This window comes from Corvus moneduloides, chromosome 2 (assembly GCF_009650955.1).
Source record: "Corvus moneduloides isolate bCorMon1 chromosome 2, bCorMon1.pri, whole genome shotgun sequence".
NCBI lineage: Eukaryota > Metazoa > Chordata > Aves > Passeriformes > Corvidae > Corvus > Corvus moneduloides.
The window spans coordinates 48,970,971-48,995,272 of NC_045477.1; the positions used below are offsets into that span (position 1 = coordinate 48,970,971).

The window sequence follows — 24,302 nt, forward strand, 5'->3', positions numbered from 1 at the left end:
TCTATAGTACACATGTATGAATAAAAGTTAATAAATCTACAACGCTAAACTTGTCAAAAAACATCCAGAATAAGTGGGTTCTCTAGGTACTGTCACAGCACAATTGTCCTAATTTTTCTTACCCTGAAATGCACTTATTACAGTTGCATTATTATAGTTGCATACAAACCCACATGGAGCATCAGTCTGACCCACTGCAACAGATCCTATATTCTCTTGGAAATGCAGTAATTTGAAGGTCCAGTCTCAGGTTAGGTTCCAGCAGAGCATATAAGGCAACACTTAATTGTCCCATTTAAACCATTAACTTATCTGGGCATTTCTATCTAAGCATGTGCTAAAGACCTAAGTATGTCTTGAGTTGGAGGAAGGCCTTCTGATGGTCGATGGTACTTAGTCAGCTTAGCTTCAAATAGTGGTATCAGCAGCACAAATTTATTCTGTTTTATTGGCACTTGGCTGCCTTCTAGTTTCTTCGTTGCTTAGCAATTCAATGAAATTGAACATTATAATACTTCATGCATTGCTGGAGCAAATGGTATTTTACAGATGAATAGAGAGCTAAGTTTTGTCATCTCTGCATTAATAACATCATTACAATTGTTTTTATTATTATTGTCCATTGTATTATTTTGCAAATGAGATATTAAAGGCCCAAGTAAATTAGGTTTGAGATTCATCTGTCCTAATTAGGTATCTCAAAGTTAGACTGCCTCAGTCTGCAGTACTCACCACAGGCTTCTTTTCTAATCAGCAAAGAGGAGCAGCACCTCTTGAAAGTAACTCAGGTCTTCCTGGAAGAAAGGCTTTGCTGATGTCTCCTCTTCTCTGCTGACCATGAAGAGATTGTGGAGTCACTCATTCAAATTCAGGTAGTCAATCTTTTATAGGGAAACATTTTTGCTGAATTCATCGTGTTCACAAAAGTGTCAGTGGCAAATGTGAAAACTGAATTCAAGTTTGTCTTTCTTCTGATCTATGCCACTGGTTCCTGAGTTTCAGGGTATTTCATTTCAAGACCCTGATTTCGTGATTGGACATGAATGTCCAATGCCACAAAGAGCCACAAACTGTTACAAGGTGTCAGTGAGTGGTACTTTTCTGTCAGCAGCTTTAGAGATGCCTGAACATAAATGCTGTTGGGGAATCTTATGCTGTTTGGTGCACATGTGCTCCAGGTGACTACAGTTGGATTTATCAGTATCAAATATTTGTGAATTTTGTAATCCTTACTCAAATCTTGATTCTGCAAACTAGTATGAGATGAGGCTTGGTGCTCTGGTGCTTTGTTTTGCCCTTGTTTATGTGTTTCCTCTTTGTTAAGGTTCATTTTTCTGGTGTATAGAACCAGGAAGCAATCTTCTACTGCCTCCCTATCCCTAGGGAAGGGCATGGTGGAGTAGCCAAAATGGGTTTTCCTATGTGGCAAAATGATGGTGAAGAAGCTGAATCTGGGGTTAGAGGTTTCTCCTACTGGACTGAGAGCCAACTACTGTTCCCCAAGGACCCTTTATATCATTACTTGCGATGTTTAAAACAGTTGATCTTAACAGTTTGAGTCATATTTACAGCTAGTCACTTGTGCCTTAGTATGGAGCCCCATCATGCCATTACCAAAATCTTGCATATGTCTCCTGACTCTTGGCTCCTCTCCGAGCATGGTTTTTATTTCAGCACTTTTTCATTAGTCCAGGAAGAGCTGAATGTGGGGAAAGCAGCTAAGGTCACCTCTTTTGTCTCCTTTTCTTCTTCTCTCTCCTGTTTCCAGGATCAGAGGGAAATGGTCCCTTTAGATGTAATACAATGTTAAAAGCAAAGGAGGTCTTTGTGCATTTTCATGGAATCACACACTCATCAAGGTTGGAAGAGACCTTGAAGATCATCTAGTCCAACCATCAACCCAGCATCATCACCCCTAAAACATATTCCCAAGTGCCACATCAAACGCTTCTTGAGCAATTCCTGAGATGGTGGCTCCATCAGCCTCCTGAGTAACTTATTCCAATGCCTAACTACTCTTTCAGTGTAAAATCTTTTCTAATACCTAATCTGAACCTCCTGTGGAACAATTTAAGGTCCTTTCCTCCCATCCTTTCACTTGAGACCCATCAGAAGTGACTGACCCCACCTCACTACATCCTCCTTTCAGTCAGTTACGAATTTGGCTCAGATCCTCCTGAGATGTGGGACAAGTGAAGGGAAATGTCATCTGGCAATTGATCTGTGCAGGGACAAGGGCAACACTGAAGCAGTTACAGATGTGTGAGGCAAGAAAAGTCCAGCATCCTCATCACAACCTCCCTCCAAGCGCTGCTGCCCTTCCCACAAACTACATTTGAGGTCACATTTGTATTTTATGGTGTCGCTACACATGCTGTTGTTCTAGTCTGAGGCTTTGATGATTGTGCAGCAGCGGAATGAAACATGTAGCTTTTTGACAGTATTGATTTCCAAAAATAAAAGCCAGTCACTGACCCATGGCAGCATGCTTTTTCCTTCACTGCAGTGTGCTGCACTGGGCCATGGTCTCAGTTCTTGCAGGACTATTTCATGCTGGAATACAGAGAAATAGCTCTGAGTAAATGAGCAAAGCTGCAACAGTGGCATGGTTGAACCTAGTCAGAAACTCAGCCCCACACAGCTGAGCCCCACACTCACTCCTACCAGCAGGATGGGGGAGAGAATCAGAAGGGTAAAAGTGAGAAAACTCATGGGTTGAGAAAAAGACAGTTTAATAGGGAAAGAAAAAGCCACACATGCAAGCAAAGCAAAACAAGGAATTAATTCACTGCTTCCCATGGGCAGGCAGGTGTCCAGCCATCCCCAGGAGAGCAGGGCCCCATCACACATAACGGTGATTTAGGAAGCTAATCTCTCCAATCTCTCCCTCTTCCTCCTTCATAGGCTTTATATACTGAGCATGATGTTGTGTGGTCTGGCATATCCCCTTGGTCAGTTGGGGTCACCTGTCCTGTGTCCCCTCCCAACTCCTTGTGCACCCCCAGCCCCCTCACAGCAGGGCAATGCAAGAAGCAGAAAAAGCCTTGATGCTGTGCAAGCACTGCTCAACAACAACTGAAGCATCCCCGTGTTATCAACACCATTTCCAGCACAGATCTGAAACACAGGCCCACACTAGCTATTAGGAAGAAAATTAACTTTACCCCAGCCAAAACCAGCACAGTCAGGCTGATTATTTCCTGGATCGCTGGATCAGAGAGATTGAACAGATGAATGTGTTTTGTTTTCTTTCCAGAAAAATTACTTTCTTTTAACCCCATTGTTCATATCTGGCAGCTGATATCAGTTCAATCAATGACTCCTGTTTTCTTTGCAAAATTATGAATTTACAGTGTACCATGTTAACTAAAGAACCATTTTCAACATATTTGTAGAACTCTCCCACTCCATCAAATTCTGGATTCAGTTTCACTGAAGACAGTTTATCCTCTAGCATTTTTGCCATGTTTATTATTTTCTTACTCCGTTATCTAGGTAAGCAGACTGAAGAATTTTCATATAAATATTTTCCCAGTGTTATGAATAATTAATTTGACAAAATTACAACTGCACAGGCAGAAGAAAGTAGTAAAACCAGGATTAGAGTACCCAGCGGGAAAACAAGTAGTCCTTTGTTTGTTCCTTCACCTCAGGTAAACTTAAGATGTCAAGCTTTGCCTTGTGCTTGGTGCGGCGCGTGGGAAGCCGCGATCCCGGGGGATGCGCAGCGGGTTTGGCTCGGGCTGGGTTGTCAGGATCGGCGCTGCCCTCTCGTGGCCGCAGCCGTAAATCGCTCCCGGGGCTCCCCGGCTCCGCCTGGGCACCCGCGGTTTGCAAACGCTCGCTGTGCCTAGGAAAGGGAAAATCGATGGCAAAATGTATTCAAAAGGAATACGAGGCTGAGCCTGAATTCAACTGCCTTTACAAACATTTTTTTTTTTCCCGAGGCAAAGGCTTGCAATGTAACTCCGGAGTTAATTCCTGATGAGCATCGATGTGTGTGAGTCAATAAGGAACTCAGGACCTCAAGAAACACGTTTCTCTGCAACTGGGCTCTGTGTATCCAGATGATTTGTGTGGTTTTGCTTAGGCTGGTTGGTTCCCAGGCCATTTCCAATGCAAAGGTCTATTTTTCTTCTCGGTGACTGAAGTTCAGTATGTAACAGGGCTCAGTGAGGAAAGCAAATGACTCATCTCATACACTCAGCACCCCTCCACGACGCACATATGCCTTCACACCAAGAGAGCTGAAGAAGAGAAAGCATACAAGAAAGTCAGGGGAGACCACCCATCCTCTCTCTATCAAAAGGCTTTCCTGGTCATTAAGGCTTGGTCTTTATACTGGACTTGCTCCAACTGCCTGGGAGCCAAGCATCTTTCTCAGAGAAGAAAGAGTGCATGGGGATCAAACTGTAAGTAGAGGCTGACCATATAAATCAAGTACTTCTGCATGATGTGTGAACTGACTGTACACTTTGGCAGAGATCTTAGGAAATGCCTAGATGCCATTTAGCTACTCCTTTGGGATATTCCTCAGTGATTTCACTGGGGATCCAAAGGCTTTCCAAAGGGGGCTTTTCACTTTCTGAGGAACCTGTGCCAGCACGTGCTCCAAACTGAGGCATTTGTGCTGAGTTCAGTGTCAGGAAAACACATCCCCTGCTGAAAGGTGGGCAGTGGGAAGGTGGGGAGGCAGCAGGGCCGGGGAAGGGAGAGCTCCGGGGCTGGGCAGCAGTGGGCAGGGTGGCAGGCGGAGCAGCACCGTGCTCCTCATGCAGCTGAGCTGTCTGGATGGGCTTGTGCAGGTGCCAGCCTGCCTCCATTTTCAGCACATTCTGTTGAACACAGTTGCCTGTGTCTGCCTCATTAGAGGCATACTGATTGTACACTGAAGCAGCAAGAGGTTCAGAAATGCAAAAATGTGCGTACAGAGCAAAAAAAGGAGGGGCTAAAGTGTGGCGCTACTGTGGTGAGAGCTAAAAGGTCCTGTGGGCACAAGCAAAGACTGGACAAGCCCAAAGAAGTGAAAGCCACAGAGGGCTTCTTTGTGCACAGAAAGGGAAGAGAGGAGGTTCACTCTCTTCTGCTCTCTTTCTGTGTTGTTTCTTTTTTTCTCAGTCTCTGATAACCAGTGAAAACACAAAACTGGGTTAACTGGGTTTGTTATCTGCCAATAGGGCTGATGTTTTGTTCTTAAGTGACCTCCCCAAAGCCAGGGCTTGGTGTTCTAAAGCGATTCAATTATCATTGTTGCTCTGCACCCATACTGCAGGGGTGAAAAAGAAGCACAACCAGTTTCAGCCTCATTGTGCTGAGGGCTGTACAAATTCAAGAGCTCTCACAGTTCGGCTTTGTTTCTTACTGAGGTGTTTCCTACCTTTGAGTGCTCCTATTTAAAACTATGACATAGATACACCTACACACAGTTTTCAAAGAATTGTTTTTGTCATAGTTGTTGCTAGATATCAGATATCTCTGTAATTGTGACTCTTTTCTATCTCTGTTTCATGCTGTGCCTCTGAATTGTTTAGAGGCAACCTGAATTATTTTCAAGCCCTGCTAGGGAGGCCCTTTCTAGGTACATAAAAGAGCTTATATAGACTGTTGTACTTGCAAAACCACTTGAAGTGTAAGCAGTCTATATGTTTACATAAAGGGAAGCAATAAATAAAGAGAACTTTCATCTTGAAGGTTAGTAGCAGCTGTCAGATGCTGAGTTTGTATTAAATATAGTCTGGTAGTACTTACTCATTTAATTAATAGGTGACATACTGTCTTACCTTGATCTGGGTGGTGGGAAGAACAGTGACTGTGAACCAGGGAGTCTCTGCCTGTGTCGCTGCTTGGCTAAGCCATGGCCACATTGCATCCCACAGTAACCAGCTTGTGCCTGTAACCCTGGCCAGCTGACGAGGGTCCTTATGGGGTTACCTACCCCCGGGCAGCCCAGAAACACTGTGGGCTGTAGGGGTCCACCTGCAGCCATCCCGGCTGCAGGGATATTGGCTTGCTCCACTGTAATACCAGTGGTGATTTCCCAATACCAAGGGACCCAGCTGCTCTCCGTCCACTTGGCACTTTGGAAAGGCCCAGGAAGGAGAACCTGTCAGCAGATCTTCCTCAACCCTTACTGCACTTTCTTCTGCTTCTGGGGAGCAAATGGAAAACATAACCCTGAACGAGTTCCTTGTATGCAAATGTTTGTTTATATGTAATGTGGGACGCTGGGTGGTCCCAGTTTTGTGAAGGGAGCCCCTAGAGAGTCCAGGCCTTGAGGCTTAAGTAATCTGACTGAGAGACTTGTATTTACCTTCTGAAAAAGAGTCAGGCTTTTAGAAGTGATTGCTCCACCACATAAAGAGTCTTACAACAACTTTGACAGATACAATGGAGGTTGACTTTGGGTCATAATCACATTGGAGGCAATCATAAGGCTTTAAATTAATAAGACATGTATTAAGCATAGCCTGAAAGCACTCCCACTTCACTAATCCACTCAGAGTGATAGCTTTTGAAGGAATCATGTAGTGTTTAAGTTAATAATGTATTTCTTAAAAATAGTTCTTTTAGTAGCAAATGTATGACAGATGAATTTATTGTTGAGCCTTCTAATTTGTGACTGTAGTCCTGCTTAAATTGGAGTGTCTGTTTAGCATTAGAGAGGCTTCCCACAGCTTACCAGTTGGAAAGCCCAGATCCATGCTTCCTTTCCAGTACCAGTGCAGTCATTTTGACAGACACAAGGAAGAGCTTTTCCTCCTTTCCTTGGGTCCCAAAAGCCATCCCTGATGTTTCACTTTTAAATGTGATTGTAATGACTCAAATGTTTGGAGTTTCTCTCTCAATTTATTTTTTTCATGATTTCCCAAGTAAACAAAATCTGTGTAGTTCAGTGGGATTAGTCCTGTATTATTCTCCATCTCTCTTGCATTTTGAACTGCTCTGAGGGAAGGAGCCACTCCAGATTCTACAGGTTTCATAGAACTAGCAGCTTGCTAAAGACCAAAGATCCAAACTAGTGCTTTCCACTAAGAAAATTCCTATCTTGTGGTCTCAGTGGTGCAGGGCCTGTCTGACCTTCTGGAACAAAACTTGCCGCAACAACAGAGCCTGAATAGCAGCTAGAGGCTTTAGCAGGGGAGTGAGGGTTCCCTGTGTCATTTTTGAGGCCTTTTCAGGGGGGAAACACTGAAGCTGCAGACACAAGGAGGATCTACAGGTAGGGGCTCATGCTGCATCTGATGGGGAGACGGGAGCATTGTTCTGGGAATAACTGGCACTTGGGTGTGCTGTCATCATCAGTGCAGTGGAGTTGTATAAAGCACACTGCACACAAATCCAAAGGAGACCAGATTACATTAATCCTCCTATTCACAGAGCAGATTCTTGAAAAAATAAGTAGATGGGCAGAAGCTGGCGATGGTACTGGCATTGTTAAATAGAGATGGTCTTCCAGATCACCCAAAGAGCAGACTTTTTTGATTTGTTGCAAGTCCCTGCATTCTGCTAACAAGAACAAGAAGGTGAAATACTGTTGAAGAACCGCCAGCACCACTCCCAATTTATCTAATTTAGAGGTTTCTCAGCAAAATATGTTACATTTCCAAACTCACAGGAACCCTTTGTTAAGCTTTTTTTTTTTTCCCCCCTAAATTTCAGAGAATACAAAGAGGATAAGAACCCTGTCTGAGGCGTAGCAGTTAAAATTCCATTATGAGTTTGAACAAAATCACAAACCTTCCAGGGAAACCAGTGATATCTGTTATGTTGATTAATCAGAAAAAGTCCATACGTTTTTCAGGCTTTCCATTGTGTTTTCATTGTATAAACAAGAAAACAAAACCAAAACAAACTCCAAAGGAATTTCATGAAACTGTGCCATGTAAAACCAGAAGAAAAATTTGTTACCACCCATAAAAGATGAAGCTGTTTGCTTTTTTCCCAGCTACTGAGAAGCCACTGACTATTTTTGAGGTTGGGGTTCTGGTGGAGTGGATCTTAATTTCTAATAATGACTATGCTTCACTTAGGAGGGGTATGGTCTATAATATAAAATATTATCTCCATGTGTGTCTTCTGGGGCTAGTAGTGTTTCTTGCTCTCAGACAATAATTTTTGTCTGCTCGAACCCCCAGCCTCAGGGCTGTTCTCCATGAGTTCTTGCCCTATTTTCTAATTTTGATGTCGAAAAGAATAATATCCTTTTTGCAAAGAGCCTCAGCAGTATCTTCCACTCCCTCCTTCATCCGTGGGACTTTGGAAATTTGGAAGGAGAGAGATGGGCTTGGTGCATGGTCTTGTCTCCCAGATCCTAAGGAGTTTACAAGTAATATACATGCAGCTTTAACCAAAATCGGCCTTTCTGCAGAACAGTAAAAGTGTTGTCTCCTCTAAGAGTCTCCTTCTTTGTCTTCAGTATCAGTGCTCTAAAGCTGTACTACCACCCACATGTTTAAATGTCAGGGACTAGGACTCAAGTGTCTTGAGATATGTGTTCATGTTTAACTGAGAGATGGAGGAGCTTTTTAAGCACTTCTGAGAGCAAATGCACCTTTAACCTCCATGTTATCACAGTAGTGTGGTGTGATATCACTGCTCATGCCATTTCAAAAAACCCCAGCATATTTCTTTAAAAGGACGATCTTGGAGATGCTCTCAGGCTACATGTAAGTGCTGAAGAAGGAGGTAAAAAAAAAAAAAAGAGAAGTTTCTTTTTCACTAATAGCAACTGAAATTTTTACATTACCACTTGCCTTCAGTAATGTATTCAGGAATATAAGAGAAGCACCATGGACGAGAAGGAAACTCTGCAGAACCACCAAAACAGCTCAAAGGCAGATCTACTGCTTAGCCTCTCCTGAGGCCTCTGCCATTTGTTAGCAGGGCTAAGAGCTATCCAACTCCTCCTCCAGAGTATGGAGCTTTGGACACCTTTTCCTAAAACTGGAATATTATGGAAATCACTTGAATTACAATCTTCCAGTAGACAACACTTTGGTTTAATATTTCTGCACTTTTACTATATATGCACAGTTAATTAAATGTGCCTGATATACCAAAGGACGTTATTTGTGTTGGTGTAAAACTCTACAGATCATACTCCTAACTGTAGTATGTCCCTACCCACTCCCCATGTATACAAACTCAATCCTGTTAATAATTCCAGGTGTCTTGAAAAAATACATGGATTTAAAATGGTACAAAATGAGAAACTGTACTTTATTCAATAACCCTTATACTACATGTATGATTAAAAAGCTTTTGTTTAAGTGGTCCCTTACAAGTCTTAACTACAGAACAATTCATACACAGGTGACGTTAATAGGATATTTCTCATTAATCCTGCAGTTCCATTTTCACATGCCAGAGATGGGCAAATGAATTTATCTTCAAAGTATCTGTACAGTATTAGAGCGCTGTTTAAGAAAAAGAGCAATGTCAAGGATACAGGTAATTATGCCTCTTTGTAACATCAGGACCTTTCTTTTTAAAAGCAGTGGATTTAGAGGAAATCTTGTTCAGTAAAGCAGTGTTATCAGGTGTCCCAGCCAGGCCAGGTGCAATCCACACAGTATTATATCATGCCAAAATGGATGTGGCAGTCAGGGGTCCAGCCTGGCAGCAACTTGCCTACTGATGCAGAAGACCAGGAACAGATTTATTACTTTTTTATAACTTGTTTAATTTCAATGATACCATGATGTAGTGTGCTGACATGGCAAAACACAGCACATGCCCACAAAAGTCACTCAGAGAAGGCTCCCTGATGCCAGAGCATGTGGCAAAACCACTGGGGTGCTGCAGTCAGACAGGGAATTTCCTGCCTGGCTCCCCAGGCTATGTTTGCCCTCTGAAGAGCAGATTTTCTGAGTAATCAGACTGGTATCCTTCACCCTTCACATCTACAAACTCAGCAAGAAATACATATCTAGAGCATAAATGGTATTATAATACCATAATTTATATTTAAACGTCTGACTAAATGGTGTCTAGTCCTTACCTTAATCCTAGCACTGGAACTTGGGGGTCTTTGTTGATTATTCCCTTTTCACAGAATCACAGAATAGTCCATGTTGGAAGGAAATCTGTAGATCATCTGGTCCAACATTCTGTGGAAAAGGCATCCTAGATGAGATTACCTGCCCAATCACATCTTGAAAAACTTTAGTGATGGGGACTCTTCCACGTCCCTGGGGAGGTTTTCTAGTGACTGATGGTTCTTACTGTAAAATAGTTCCTCCTTCTGTTGAGATGAAATCTCTCCCAGTGCAGCTTGTACCTTCTTGTCCTCTGCATGTGGCTCCTTGTGAAGGGAGAGTCTCTGTCCTCTGTAGGAGCCCTTCAAGTACTGGAATACTGTGATTGTGTCCCCCCTGAGCCTTCCCTTCTAAAGCATATAGGAGCTAGCTCCTTCAGTCTTTCCTCATAGGTCAGGTTCTAGAGCCCTTTGATCATCTTCATGGACCTCCTGTGAAACTTCTCCATTCTGTCCATTTTTCTTTTGAACTAGGGGACCAGAGCTGGAGACAGTACTCCATGGCTTCCATTTTCTTTTGCATAAAATGCAGCTCCATTTCTTTTTCTTCCCTTTATATCCTTCTGAAAATGTTTGTAGCCATCCACTGTGGTTTTCTAGTCCTGAGAATTTTCCCACCAGCTTTCTGTAATTCCTATCACATCATAAATCTCAGAGTGGTCACAGAGTTCCAGTTCCTCCTGTTTGTTGCGCAGACCGTGTGTGTATTTGCCTTTGGAAAGACTTGGGGGGTATTCCGCACTGCTCTGGTAGGTGCTCTGGCTGTGCCATTATAACCCTGTGAAAATCGCTTTTGTGTGCTCCAGTGAAATGGTCTCACATTTTATTTATCAGCAGTATTTATTGTAATGCAGAGAAGCCACTCTGATTCTGCTACTGCCAGTCAGATGCATTCAAGTATGAAGGGGAAAAAAACCTGTAAAAGGATCAAATGAACAAAAGTTCTGATACTTTATCAAGTAGAAAAGTTAAATGACTTGTTCTATAAAGGCACTGACATTTTTTAAGAAACTACCTCCTCTATTTAAACTTTGTGGGTTTCAACGAAATTTTGATTTTATGTACTTTTAAGAGCTTTCATTTCTTGAGATAAATGCAATTAAATATCTGTTCTCTGCAGAATATTATGGGTCAACTGGTTTAGATTACTTTATAGAAATATAATCATAGCTAAAACACTTTGCAAAACTTATTTAGCTGGATCACTAGGTCACAGCATTTAGTATTGCTAGTTGTAAGATTAGCTTATTGTAAAATAATTGCATTTTCCCCAAAATCATCTACTAAAGGCATTGGTTTTAGTAAACATGAGATAAGAAAAAATCTTAACAGTCACATCATTAAAAATTCATGCTTACTCTCCATGGAAGATGTCATTTATAATAGAAGCCTGTTTTGCTTGTGTTTCTCTCTTCTGGTGATTTTGAATTGCATCATAACTGACAATATTAATTAAAAAAACACCTTAGTTTGATTGAACAGGTTAAGATGTTTTGTGAGGAAAACATTTAATGAGCAGACTTCTACAAGTCCAACTTATTTTGGAGTCTTAAAATACACAGTGTAGCCAGTGCATGTGTTAAAAATAAAGCTTTCCACTGAAAAATGTTTCCTGACTATTGAAACCCTGGACTACACAAAAAAAAAAAAAAAATTCCTGGTTTTTATTTTGCTATAGATTTCTTTTTTTTCTGTATGACATTCAAAATAGTCACAAAACACAGATCTAGACAGGAGTCAGCCCAGAGCAGCACTGTACATGTTGTGCATTACTTAGATGGAAGATTGTGAAAATTAACTGGGAAAAGAAGGTTCTCCTGTTTTTTCTTGAACAGCATGTTGTCCAAGAGGATGAACATGATGTGAGCACAGCAAATGGCTGCTCTGAACAGCTTAGAAAACTTCCTGCCAGTTTACAAAGCACAGCTTTGGTGCCTGTCACCACCTTTCTCCTCCAACCAAAGCACTGTTCAGCACTCATGGGAGGTTCTGCTTAGCTGCTTGCATCCTTCATAGTCTGAAATGGAGACATCTGTGGGTTTGGAACTCCTTCAGGGCTGAGATAGTGATTAAGAATAAGCACAGTGAGTTAAATTTGAATGTGAAATGAAATAGGAGTTAAGTTCCTAAGCAGCTTTGAGGATCTGTGCCTGAGCTCATAAAATGCAATTAATTAGTGACTAACTGGGGACTCTCTAAGGCTCTTCCATCCTTGAGGTTTCAGTATGACATCTCCCCTCCTTAGCCTATGTCACGTGCTCTAAAGTCATCATTTTGCCACGTAAGGAGTCAGACACATTTACAAGCTCTTTGATCTAGCACAATTCCATGTAAACCGTAGCACACAAACACACATCATTGTGTGCTACGGTTTGTGGCAGGGAAGGAGCAGGACAGAACACTACCAGGCCTTGAGCACTGACAATTGTTAGGGCACTGCTCAACCTCTCCTAGTCTGCTGAGCTGTGGCAACAAGCATGGATTGCTAAAGCTGGTGGAAATTCATTATCACTATTGGAAGGTCATTAACGCTTTTCCCAAGGATTACATATACTTTTAGGTGTCGAAATACTCCAAGCCAGTGTTCAAGCAAATTAAAAGCAGCAATTCCAGGGAAGAGGCATTTATTGATGATAAAATGCTGTGAGGGCCAACAGATGTCATTCCTCATAATAAGGCATGTGGCTCTAATTTGGCACTTCTTGCCATCAGGAGGAACCTCTTGCAGAGCAGATGTCGCTTCTAATCCTGTCTTCCATGGGTGCCTGTGCCCTGTTGGAATTGGTATGCCAGTTCAGAAGCAGGCTCAGTGCCTTGAAAGCAGATGGTCATGAGCACGAGTCATGCTACAAAACCGATACTTCTAGAAGTGTGGGTGCTGAGACTGAAGGACTACCCAGGAACATCAAAATCTTCCTGTGCAGGAAAATTCCCCCTAAGTAGGCTGATACATGCCATTAGTGCTTTAGTGGTAATAGAAAATGGATGTTATCTGTATCTTCTTTCTGGTTATTTTAACTTTTGGCCAGCCTCTGGTGATCCCAGGGGTCATTCTGGCAGCTGAGGGCATTGGATAATATACGTGTCTTTGGCAAAAATGCCGTCAATGCTCACTGTTACTTTGAGAGCTCTACAGCACCTGGGAATTGTTGTAGTGTGGAGGACTACCCTGCTGGGCAACAAGGGGGAGAAGTGGCCCTTGAACCTGTATTAATCCAATTCCTCTGTAAGACAGAGCATGACTGTGCCAGACAATACCTGAAGTAAATCTGTGCTCCTGTTTCATTTCACCTGCTTTTTGCTTGGTATAGAGAGTAGCATTTTGCCTACAACATTCAGCCTAGGTCAAACTTTTGTTGCACTGAAGACAATGCCTCAGTTGCCCTCACTGGGATCAAATACCGTTTTTCTTACAAATTCAGCCTTCCATAACAATTAATTTCAGTAAATTTACTGAATGCAGGATCCCAGAAAACCTGGTGCTTGGATATAGCTACTTATTTACTCTCCCAAAATGAATCTTAGAGGAATTTAAATGTTTAACTGATATGTAATATGTTCTTAACTTGTGTCAGCAAGAAGAGCTGTTAATCTCTCAAAACACCATGAGTACATGCTTGCTTTCAAGTGTATCTCAGGTTTTAAAAACCAGCCCTTGCTACAATTAATTGATAGGCTTCAGTAATTACAGAGTTAAGATCAGGTTACGCAGATCTGATCTGTTAGGAATCTTAATCCATATGTCTAGGAGAAGCTTACAGTAGGTATGTTTCTCTATTCTCAGTTAGAGAAGCAAACATTTCCCCAGTATATAATTATACTGCTTCAGCTCCTCCGAGTACCGCAAGAGACACTTCAGTGGAGGACTCATGATGTGGGATGTTTCTTGTCACCGTGATCCTTGCTGAATGAGGAAGGTTTGCAGGGAAGATTTGGTCATGAATGACCTTTGATGACTCAGTCGCAGGTAGTGCCAGGAGATTCTCCTTTCAGAAGGTAGATACACAGTGATGTCTGAAATCCATTTTAAAATGCCTGTGCAGCCCAGGTATCTTTGGAAGGATTCCAAAAACCTTGTATTATCCTTTCTGACAAACATTACAACTGATCAGCAAAATACTATGGTGTCTTCATTCCATGTCCTAGGAGTTTTTAATTAGCCAGCTATGCAAAAGGTCTCAGCCAGCCAAGCAGCTGTACAACCTGCCAGTGGAAGGCAAAGCTACCGCCAACATACGGTGCAACTTTATTACATAATAAAATGCTCGTCTTTCCTGATAGAGATGTAGCATTTCACAGGAAATCAAATAAAATGGGTTATGTGATTCCAAGGTCTGGCACAGTCAGCAAGTTGTCTGCAACTCCCAGTAACACACTGAGAAATTTTACTTTGTGGTGAAGTTTTCACCTTGCCCAGTGAGGCTTGTAACACTTCAGGAGGGAACAGCACATAGCTCCACTCAAGTAAGAAATGCATATAGCCAGATCCTAAAATATGTATTTTATTTGGTGATGTGAAATGAATTAGTTAGCATTGATACAAGGAGGTGTATCAGCAGAAGGCTGTGTTTCTGCTATCTATTATGTATGAAGGACACTGAAGATGGGTTTGTGCCACAAAAATTAATCTAGATTTCAAAAACTCGGTGTCATCAAAAACAGTAAGTCGTGTAAAGGAAGGAGCTTCAATTCCACTTGGCAGAGGCAAAACATCTCCACTTTTCTTAAACCCACTTTGATGTACGTGAAGCTAAGCTGAATGAGTGCCTGCAGTGGCATGGAGCATACATGGCCCAGCTCAGTGGATGCTTCCTGGCTGCAAGTCCAGCTGTGCTGGTAAGCAAGGGAAAGCCTGGAAGCCAGGCTAAGCCCAGTCTCCTGATCCCTCACCCTGTTCTTCACACTGTGACTGTGGTTTTGTCTGCTCTAACCCTCTCAGGAAAAGCTGCTATGATCAGCCTGAGTGGTATCAGTATAAGCCAGCCTACAACACCTGGCCAGCTTTTGTTTAGCAGTGTAAATACAGTCTGATGGACCAAGCCTCAAACAAAGGCCATGTGTGCAAGGGCATCCTGCTGGAAGTAGAGCTGCCAGTGCTGCCCTGAAGAGGTGATGCTTCCCTCTGCCCTGCCAGAAACATCACCTCTGTCTTTTGCTTGCCTGGATCAGCTGCAAGTGCAGAATACAGCCTCTGACTGCAGAAGCAGTCAGGGCAGCTGGAGGCAAAGGTAGAGCCTGCCAGTGCATCTGCACAGAGCTGCTTTTGCAGCTCTTCTGGTGGTAGTCAACCTTGCAGGGTTCCCACCCTTCAGATGCCCAACAGCTTTCTGCACAGCCAGATCCAGGGGCCCAAAACCATCTGACAACAGGTGACACAGGAGAAAGGTGCTTGGCCTTAGGACTGGAGGGCACCTGGAGAAGGATGGATGTGCAGCAATCCCTTAGTGATGTGTTAGTGTACAAAAGCCATGGCTGATCACAGCTATCTTTAATCATCAATGATGGCACCAAACTCCCTCCCTAGCAGTGAGGGGGCTGCCTCAGAGGTAGTGCCTCTGGCAGTGCAGAGACCCAAAGCTATCTAAAGCTGTGCTGACAGGCACTGCAGATTTGGCTCCTTATTTTGGTGGAAATTATCAACCTGAGTTATTAATCTGAACTCAAAATTCAGGTTTCATTTTTGAATGTAAAGACTTCTGAAAAATCAGCTTTTATAAAGGCATGTGGTCAGGCATGAACCTCCTCTAAAATAAGTATTTTACAGAGAATTATTGCTCAAACATCTTTGTCTGAGCCAAAGAAAAATGCAACGGGGAAAAATGACTTTGAGCTAAGTTAGGCTTAAGCATTGTGTGGACATTAGTTCTTAAGCATCTTCTTGTTCTGGATGGAAAAGAAACCTGTCATGAGCTGGTCTCTGATCTCTTGCATATTTGGCCTGTTAGGAAATACCAGGCACTAGCTGTCTGAAAGACAAAAAAACCCAATTAGTCAGCTAGTAATCTTATGTACTATCATAACATCTTAATAACATGGTTAGCCCTTGGGGCCAGTGATCACACTGTACCTCTTGGTCAATAGCTGTGTTTCAGCTTGAGCTACGGAGCTGTATGTTCAGTTGTGTCACTTGAAAATTACACTGTGAAACCTCATATTGAAATATACCATGTTGGACTTCAAAACAGCTCCCCTTAAAGTAGTGAAATAAAAATCTTGGCTGACAGGTTGCATGTCTGGTAATCATTCTACAATGTTTACCACTTTACAAGTAACAATCAGGAATAAAGAATGGGCATTAATTGAAGGATGGGCAAAAGTTCCAAGTTAGTGAAAAGTGTGTCTTGCAGGTTTTAGTTTTAAAAATCACTTGATTATTTCCAGTAGTTTAAGGTATTTTTCTTATCAGATCATTCCCCAGGGCAGTGATTTTAAATTTCACTTTGTGCTTGTACTTGTGCTTGAAAACTGGGGCACAAAAGTGCAGCCTAGTAAAACCCAGAGGAATAATACATCCCAGTGTTTTGCAGGTGAAAAAAAGTCTTTGCAACCTCATTCATCATCAGGTTTTCCTGCTCACTTCTCTGTCTGTGCTGTTTCCTTGCTGTGTGAATTTGGAAAGTGGCTCAACTCCTTTTTTAAAGCTTCTTCAGTTCTGTGACTGGGAAGTGATTTAGAATTCCTAAGTGGCATCACTGATGCAACAACTAGATGTAACTTCATTGTCGTTAACTTGGCATCAAGTAGTGTCCAAGGATCTCTATGCTGGAAGGGCCTTCCTATAACCCTGGGTAAATGTTTGTCCTTCAGTGAACATGCACGATGCCAGCATGTTCCCAGTGTCTTGAGTGTGATTACAGCTGTGGCAGGAGCTATCAGCTCCAAGCCTCCTGCCAGCACACGGAATGCTTGACCTGCTGTGAAGAGCTGGAAACTCACTCTGTGTCACAGGCTGCACATAGCAGCCCACGGGACAGGGAACTGCAGACGCAGCTGCACTCATGCTGTAACACTCCTCTGCAGTTTGTTTGTCAGCAAGACACAGACCCGTAGGCATTGTCAAACAAGCTGCTTTTCTAGAGAGGATGCAAATTCTCCAACAAAAGGAGACTTTATTGCCCTTGGCTGCAGACAGGGAAATCTGTAGCTGTGGGGCTCCAGAACACAGCCCTTCCTATCGTTGTCTCCTCTCAGATCAAGACCTGCCACAGAACATGGCCTAATTTATATCTCATCAAATGCAGAATTCTCCCCATACATGTTCCTGCTAGTTTTACAGTTATCTATATTATCATATGATATTTCCATCCTTTTTTATAAATATTTGTAAATAATTTCAGAAAAAGAACACCTATAGGAGGCACTAGCTCCTAGTGACACATACAAGAGAGTCTTTGTTTTCTGAGGGTGAGGAGCCCCTGAAATGAGCTGCTGCAGGGCAGGGCCAGATGGTGAAAAGAACGGTGACAGATATGGAGGGAGAGTGGTTCAACGACATCTAGGAGCCTGTGGGATTTTGGTCATGGTTTTCTTTGAACATACATGTTCAAAGTATGTTCCCAGCCCTAATTTCTCCATGTCTACTGGCAAACAAGTGTAGGGGAAGAGTAGCTGCAGCTGGGACTCTCCAAAGTAACTGCAAGTCTTCAAAGGAATATTCTTCTTTTCTGTATAGTTTTTTTTTTCAGAAACAGAAGAGTAGGATTCCTTGGGGCTCACAGTGAGGAGGTGATAAAAGTGAGGATGAAGGCCTTTAGCCCCAGCAGATCATTAATAGCCTGTTAAACACTCTACTGCAGTGCTGCTCCTCACAGAGCACAGAGTCTGCAAAAATACAGGGCCTTTTATGTGGCAGCCCCCGAACGACTCACCAGGTGCTTCAAAGGCAAGCAGAGTCTCCCCTGGTTTAGAATGCCAAAGTAGAGGAGTAGGAGGGAAGAGGTGCAATACAACAAAGGATGTGGTCACCTGGAAACTGTTCACCCACTGCACATCTGGTGTTTCTGTACAGGCTTTTACTGAAAAATAAGAGGTGGTATCATGGAAGGACCCATGCTACTGATTCACCTGCTGCAGATAATAGTGGGAGGCATTATTTCATGATGGACCAACAGGTACCATCTGATGAATAATCTTTCTGATTCTCCTATAAGTTGATTCCTTGCAGTAAATTAAAACCTTTATTTTCCTCCTAGGTCATGAGGAATATGCATTCTCTTAATCTTTAATTAATTTCTTCTTTAAATGCTATCTGAACTCTGGAATCCAGCACTATGTGTAGCAAGGTGAAACTCGCCTACCTCTGCACCTGGGGAACTAGATGCTGCCCTAGTGATATCCGTGGAAGCAGCAAACATTTGCTTTTTGGGGCATGTTATACACGCATGTGTTGCTGTATCCCACTGTCTCTTTCAGATCTCCATCTATGAGTGAAGAGCAAAGTGGGACATAATGTCTCTTAAGTTAAACATTGACCTTATCTCAAATCCTGGGTGTATTGATATTGCTTTGGTGAGTTGACCTTGGCTGGCTGCCAGGCACCCACCCTGCTGCTGTCTCACTATCTCACCTCCTCTACAGGACAAGAAAGAAAATAAGGTGAATAAGACCACAGGTAGAGATAAAGACATGGAGATCACTTACTAGCTGCTGTCACAGGCAAAACAAACTTGACTTGGAAAAAATTTTAGTATATTAACAATTAAAGTAGAGTTGAAAGGTGTGAAACAAAGACAAAACAAAAAACTAAAACAGCTTTCCTACACCCCCTTTTTCCAGTCTCAACTTCACTTCTCCCTTCCCAAGTCCTCTGCCTCCTCCATCCCATATCCCCATTGAGCAGCGCAGTGGGAGGAGAATGGGGGTATCAGTCAGTTCATTACAGTTCCTCTCTGTCATTTCTTCCATCTCACACTTCTTCCTGCTCCTGCATGGGTCTTTACCCAGGGCTGCTGTCCCTCAGGACAAACCTGCTCCAGCACGGTTCTCATGTCCAGGGACCACAGCTTCTTCCAGAGCCCTGTTTCTGTGAGGGCTCTCCATGGATGCAGCTTCCTTTGGGCCATGTCCACCTGTGTCAGTGTGGAGTTCTCCATGGGCTGCAGTGTGAATATCTGCTCCGCCACTGTCCTCTCCACAAGCTGCAGGGAAATACCTGCTTCCCCAAGGTCTTCTCCAGGGTCCTTAGGGAACACCTGCTCCCTCTCAGCCTCACAGTTTTTCCCTCACTGCTCACTACAGGGCACTGTTTTACCCTTTCTTAAATACATTCCCTCTTGGCTGACAGGACAGGCTGTGCCCTGTGGTGGGTCCATTTCGGGAAGCATCTGTGCCTGATACAGAGCAGCCCTGGTCCCCCTGGTGCAGGCTGGCCCTGGGGCCTCAAGACACCCAGCTCAGTGATGCAGCTCAGTTCCCTGAGTCCATTTCTTAATAAAAGATCAAAAGCTGTATTGCTTTTTTTCCTTGTGTTTTTCACTGGAAGGGCTTGTCCAGCCACAGCACAAGGTGTGTGGCCGGTTCTCTCCAGGCTCTGGCATTTCTGATCCAGGGATCCTATGAGGCCATGTTTGTCAGCTTTCTCACCCACTCATTTAAGGAATTAGGAGATCTCTTATGCTGTGTTTTAGACAGAAAAACTGTTTGTAGCTGGCAGCACTTCATCTTCAATACCTAGGAAAACTTTTTAATTTGTTTTTTAATAAGAGGTTATGTAACTCCCCTGGGCTTGTACTTCAATGCGGGAATTGCTTCCATTTGGTCAGATTTGAGAGGCGAAATGTTCTCGTATAATACATTTTGCAACTGAGAATAACGTGTTTCCATTAAAGAACACCTGAACAGCATTTCTCTGCAAATAATAATACTTTAATCTTCAAGGTTAGTGCTTCTGCAACTGAAACGTACAAAAAAAAATAGCTGAAGAAAGAGAAAAAACTTTCTACAAGTGGTGCTACCCAAACTGCCTGTGTAAGCATATATATCAGACCACTTCAGGAATAGCTTCAGGAGTGTGATGCAGACAGCCTGAGGTGGACACACATGCTGCAGCATTCCCTGGCACCTGCCAGAAGAGATGTCCTCGTGCACAGCTGCAGAGGAGACGGGGCTAGGCTGGGCCAGGTTGTCTGCGGTTGTGACTTTACAGAAGTCAGCAGTGTTTGTCAGCAGATAATTCAGCACATAAATGTTTGTTACACAGGTGAAAAATCCATGTATTTTGGCTATTCAACACTGACCTGATGTGCTGAGGGGTTGTTATGTGCACAGCTGTGTAAAGGTGACCAATGCTTCAGGTCTTTCTGTTCCTGCATAGAGGAACACTACACTGTTTTGTCTGAATTTTTAATGTGGCTTGAGAAAGGTCAAATATGTTTGTAGAAGTCCATTTATACTGCAGATACACACTTCAAATTAAGACTTATGTGCAAGCAGCTTCAAAGGCACAGAAAAACTTAAAGCTGTTTTCTCAGAGCCAAAAGGTGTATTCTTCCTGTATCAGAAAAGAGGATTTTCTTTTCCAACCTGCTTTTTTTTTTTTCTAGTAGATTTTCAGTAAAAAGGCAAAAATGAAATCTCTCCTTTAGTTGCACACTTTCAAGAAGCCTGTGTCTTAAAAATACTGGAGACTTGGACATGCCAATTATTCAGATAATGCTGTCATTTTCCTGCAGGCAGTACCTAACCAATATAATATTGTATCTTTGTAAAACAATTGAAATAAAAATTATAGGCCTTTTCTGACATCCTTTGTATTTCTTGCCACTATCTCCTCTTGTTTCTTCAAACAAAATGTTCATTCTTTTGCAAATGTCCAAGTCCAGATGTGCTGTAATCTTTTGCTCCTCTTAGGCTTTGTAGACAGATAGGTAAAAACAATACTCCAACTTTGCCTTTCTCAAATGTTAAGAAAATACTGTTTTCCTTATGTCTACAAGGAATCTAGGATGTCATTATTCCCTAGATGGCAAGTTCAGGAGGAAACCAGACCCATTAAAAGTTTTAAAAGAGGTCAATATAAGGTGGAAAACTTAGCAACCTAATATTTGTTATGAGAATATGATTGAAGTGGATGTGAGAGTTAAGGCAGAATTTTTCCTTTGTTTTTTATCTTATTATTCAAATGTCTCAGTGTGATGAGGGACTCTGTGGGAAATCCCACCTGAGCAAGAGAATTTGGAACTTTGCACCACTGAGCCTTGGTATTCCGCTTTATTTCAAACACCAGCAGCTTCCAAGTGATAGGGTGAATGTGTGGTGTGGCTCCTGTAGCAGCTACAAAACCATAAACAACTTGTCCACCCAGATATTTAGGAATTCCTTTGTTTCTTTATGAGCATTGTACCCACATACCTTTACAGAGCTAGACCAAGAGGAGGTCTTAAGTTCCTGTTGGAATCAGACTCTAACAGCTGCCAAGACTTGGCATTTAAGTAAGTTGTTGGGAACTCTTTATTTCTACCTAAAGGTTTGTCTTGGAGAAAGTCCATGTAACTTAGCCCAAGGTGCAGTGAGAACGTGTCTTTGTAGATCGTAATTGCTGATAGAAGTTTGGTCTGTATGCCACAGTTCACATACATTTTTTATGGACTTATAATTAGTGTAATTCTGGTCTCCTGCAGGTTCCAGCTTCGGAAATGAAGAGCAGACCACCCCTAGGGTGTCTGCACCTTCCAAAGATGTTCCCAAGGGGAGCAGCAAGAGCACGACGCAGGTATCGAGCAGCACAGCGACTTCACGCAGGAGCTTGCTGCCAGCACCAAAAACTGCCACAGCACCCACTGGTAAGTGCTCCAAACTTAAAACACCACCTGTGTTAAGCCAAGAAATGCAAAAATCTTGCTGTGATGCTGTTTTACTGCTTGCTTTTAATTAATTTTCATGCCATCCCTGGGCCCATTGCCAGTGTGCTGACTTGGACTCCATTTACTGGAGTCTCTTTTAAACACAGTCAACAACACGGCTATAATCTCATTTTGTGAGCTATGTGTGGATTTGAAGGCATTTGCTGTCCCTAACTACACATATCAGAGATTTAGTGTATATATTGTTGGTTCTCACCAAGCAGCTTTTTAAAAACATTGCATTGCTTTAGAGACCAAAGCATTCCACTGAGCAGATAATTCATTGCTAGGTAGGCTTGCAGTGATGAGAATATTGGCCTCTAGGTTTGAGCAGTCTTTTTTTTTCACTCAGAGAGGCAGAAGGAGGCAAGCAAATAAAGCAAAAAAAACGCCTAGTCTTGTTTTCAATTTGTTTCCTTGCCTAAACTCTCCTTCTGTCCAATTCACTTAAATGACCAGTTCCATCAAGTTCAGATTAGACCTAACAGTTTAGATTCCAAAATAAATAATTTTATCCAGGCTGGCTCTTACTCAACAGTGTTTCATTTCTATGTAAGTTCCATTGGGTTTGATAACACACTGCAAATGGAGCTGGGAAGGAAAAGTCAGTGCAAAATATGAGACAAACACCTTATGAATGGCTAGTTCTTGTCACCTGCTTTCAAGATAGATTAACCTGTTGCAGTGGTTTGACCTTGGCTGGACACCAGATACCCGCCAAACCAACTGAACAGAGGGAGATAAATACAATAAAAGGTTCATGGGCCAAGATAAGGATGAAGGGATAACGCAGTAATTACTGAGTCATTTTATTGTCATAAACTTGGCTGGTTTATTTTGGAAGGAAGCTAAACATGGAAGTAGGGTTACCTATCTGTGTTATGCAAACAGTCAGACACAGGGGCAGCTAACAAGTTTAGGAAGTCGTTATTATACACAACAGACAGAAACAAAAGAAACTATGTTAGTCCAATGCTCTGGTTTAATTTTTTATGAGCCAAGTTAGCAGCATGTATCTGTGGCCAATTCATTGCTTCTTTTTCTTTTTTTTTTTATTATAGCAGCGTCATGGTTCCTCACAATGCAAGTATCTGATAGGAGCAAAGGTTGAAATAAATCAAGAAATGATGAAGACAAGGGTTTTTTAGCAATTCTAATCTTGCCTCTCTTGCAATAGCAAATGAACTCTGGGTGTAGATCCCAATGTGATAGAGACACCTACAGGATGTAAATTTTTCTGTTTAGGTATCCTTTGGACAGTAATTTCTATAGGCTTGATGTTGCATATATATTTAGCATCTGACCAACCTCCTGTGCAAGACACTGCAGTTACTAAACTGAAGTGCTTGGAGCACTCTGCAGTTGCAGCTGAGGAGCACAGGCACTATGGGTATTGCACACAGCTCATTTTATGAAAGGAAGAAGGAAAGAGTTTCACAAAGAGGATGGCAGTAATTTAAATATAAATAGTATTTCTGAAAGAGTGCAATATCAGGTAATGTAAAAAATTACAATTGTATTTCAGAGACATACATAATTTTATCTATATGTGAGTAGTAAATTAATTCACAAATGAAAATATCTACCTATATTAATGAATCAAAAATAACCATCAAAAATCACACAAAAGCTTTCATGTATTAGATCTTACTTGAGAAGACCACCTGAACTGTAAACTTCCACTTAAAAAAAAGAATAAAGACACAACTGCTCAAGAGAGATTATACTCCTGATATTTCACTAAAAGTGCTCGTGAAATAAATTGGAATGAGGGGAATTTTTAAAAATTTAATTAATGAAAATTGACTCCTTTAGCTGCTGCTGGACAGACGATGATGCTGTGCTTCAGATGATCAAAAAATAATTCTGGCATGGGACAATAGGAGTGGAAGATCGTTGTCGTGCAAATTGTTGTGCAGGCATGAACTGACGGCCTTTCGACTGGTCTATGAGAAGAGTGCACTTAATTAGGTTTCAGTGTATTGCACAGCCCTTTCTATACCTACATGTCTGTCCATTTATAGAAAAGGGAAAAGAAAGTACATACTTGACTAGAAAAAAGAGGCCTTTTAATTTGACTTAAATATATTTGCTACTTTGGGAAGTACCGTGATAACCAAACTAAAACATGGCATTGCTGTATTCCTTCGTATTTTGTTTAACAATAGGTGAAAGCAGCTCTCCATCAGGAACTTTGCAACTGTAAACTAGCTCTGAAATTCATAGAAGCCTCTTCTTTCCACAGATGTTGATGAAAATATATAGTACTTGAAGCATACATTTAGGAATTTTCTGGTCTAAATTGCCCTTAAAATGGGGGAATATCAGCAGAAGGCAATGTTCAGAGACTCAGTTCTGTCCACAAGGCTGGACCTGCCACCCAACAGTCTGAAATCAGAGAGCTGAGGGATTTCATATTTTCTATG

At 42.1% G+C, this 24,302-nt stretch overlaps 1 protein-coding gene across 4 annotated transcripts in view; it reads left to right on the top strand.

Annotated features, from left to right (window-relative positions):
• The window catches only part of MTUS2 (microtubule associated scaffold protein 2), a 269,128-nt gene that overhangs the window by 180,807 nt on the left and 64,019 nt on the right, over positions 1-24,302 (top strand). For all 4 annotated transcript variants that reach the window (XM_032099515.1, XM_032099513.1, XM_032099514.1 and 1 more), the window contains one exon: positions 21,655-21,816. In XM_032099515.1, coding sequence (XP_031955406.1) covers positions 21,655-21,816 — 162 coding nt within the window. The remainder of the gene's footprint in view (positions 1-21,654; positions 21,817-24,302) is intronic.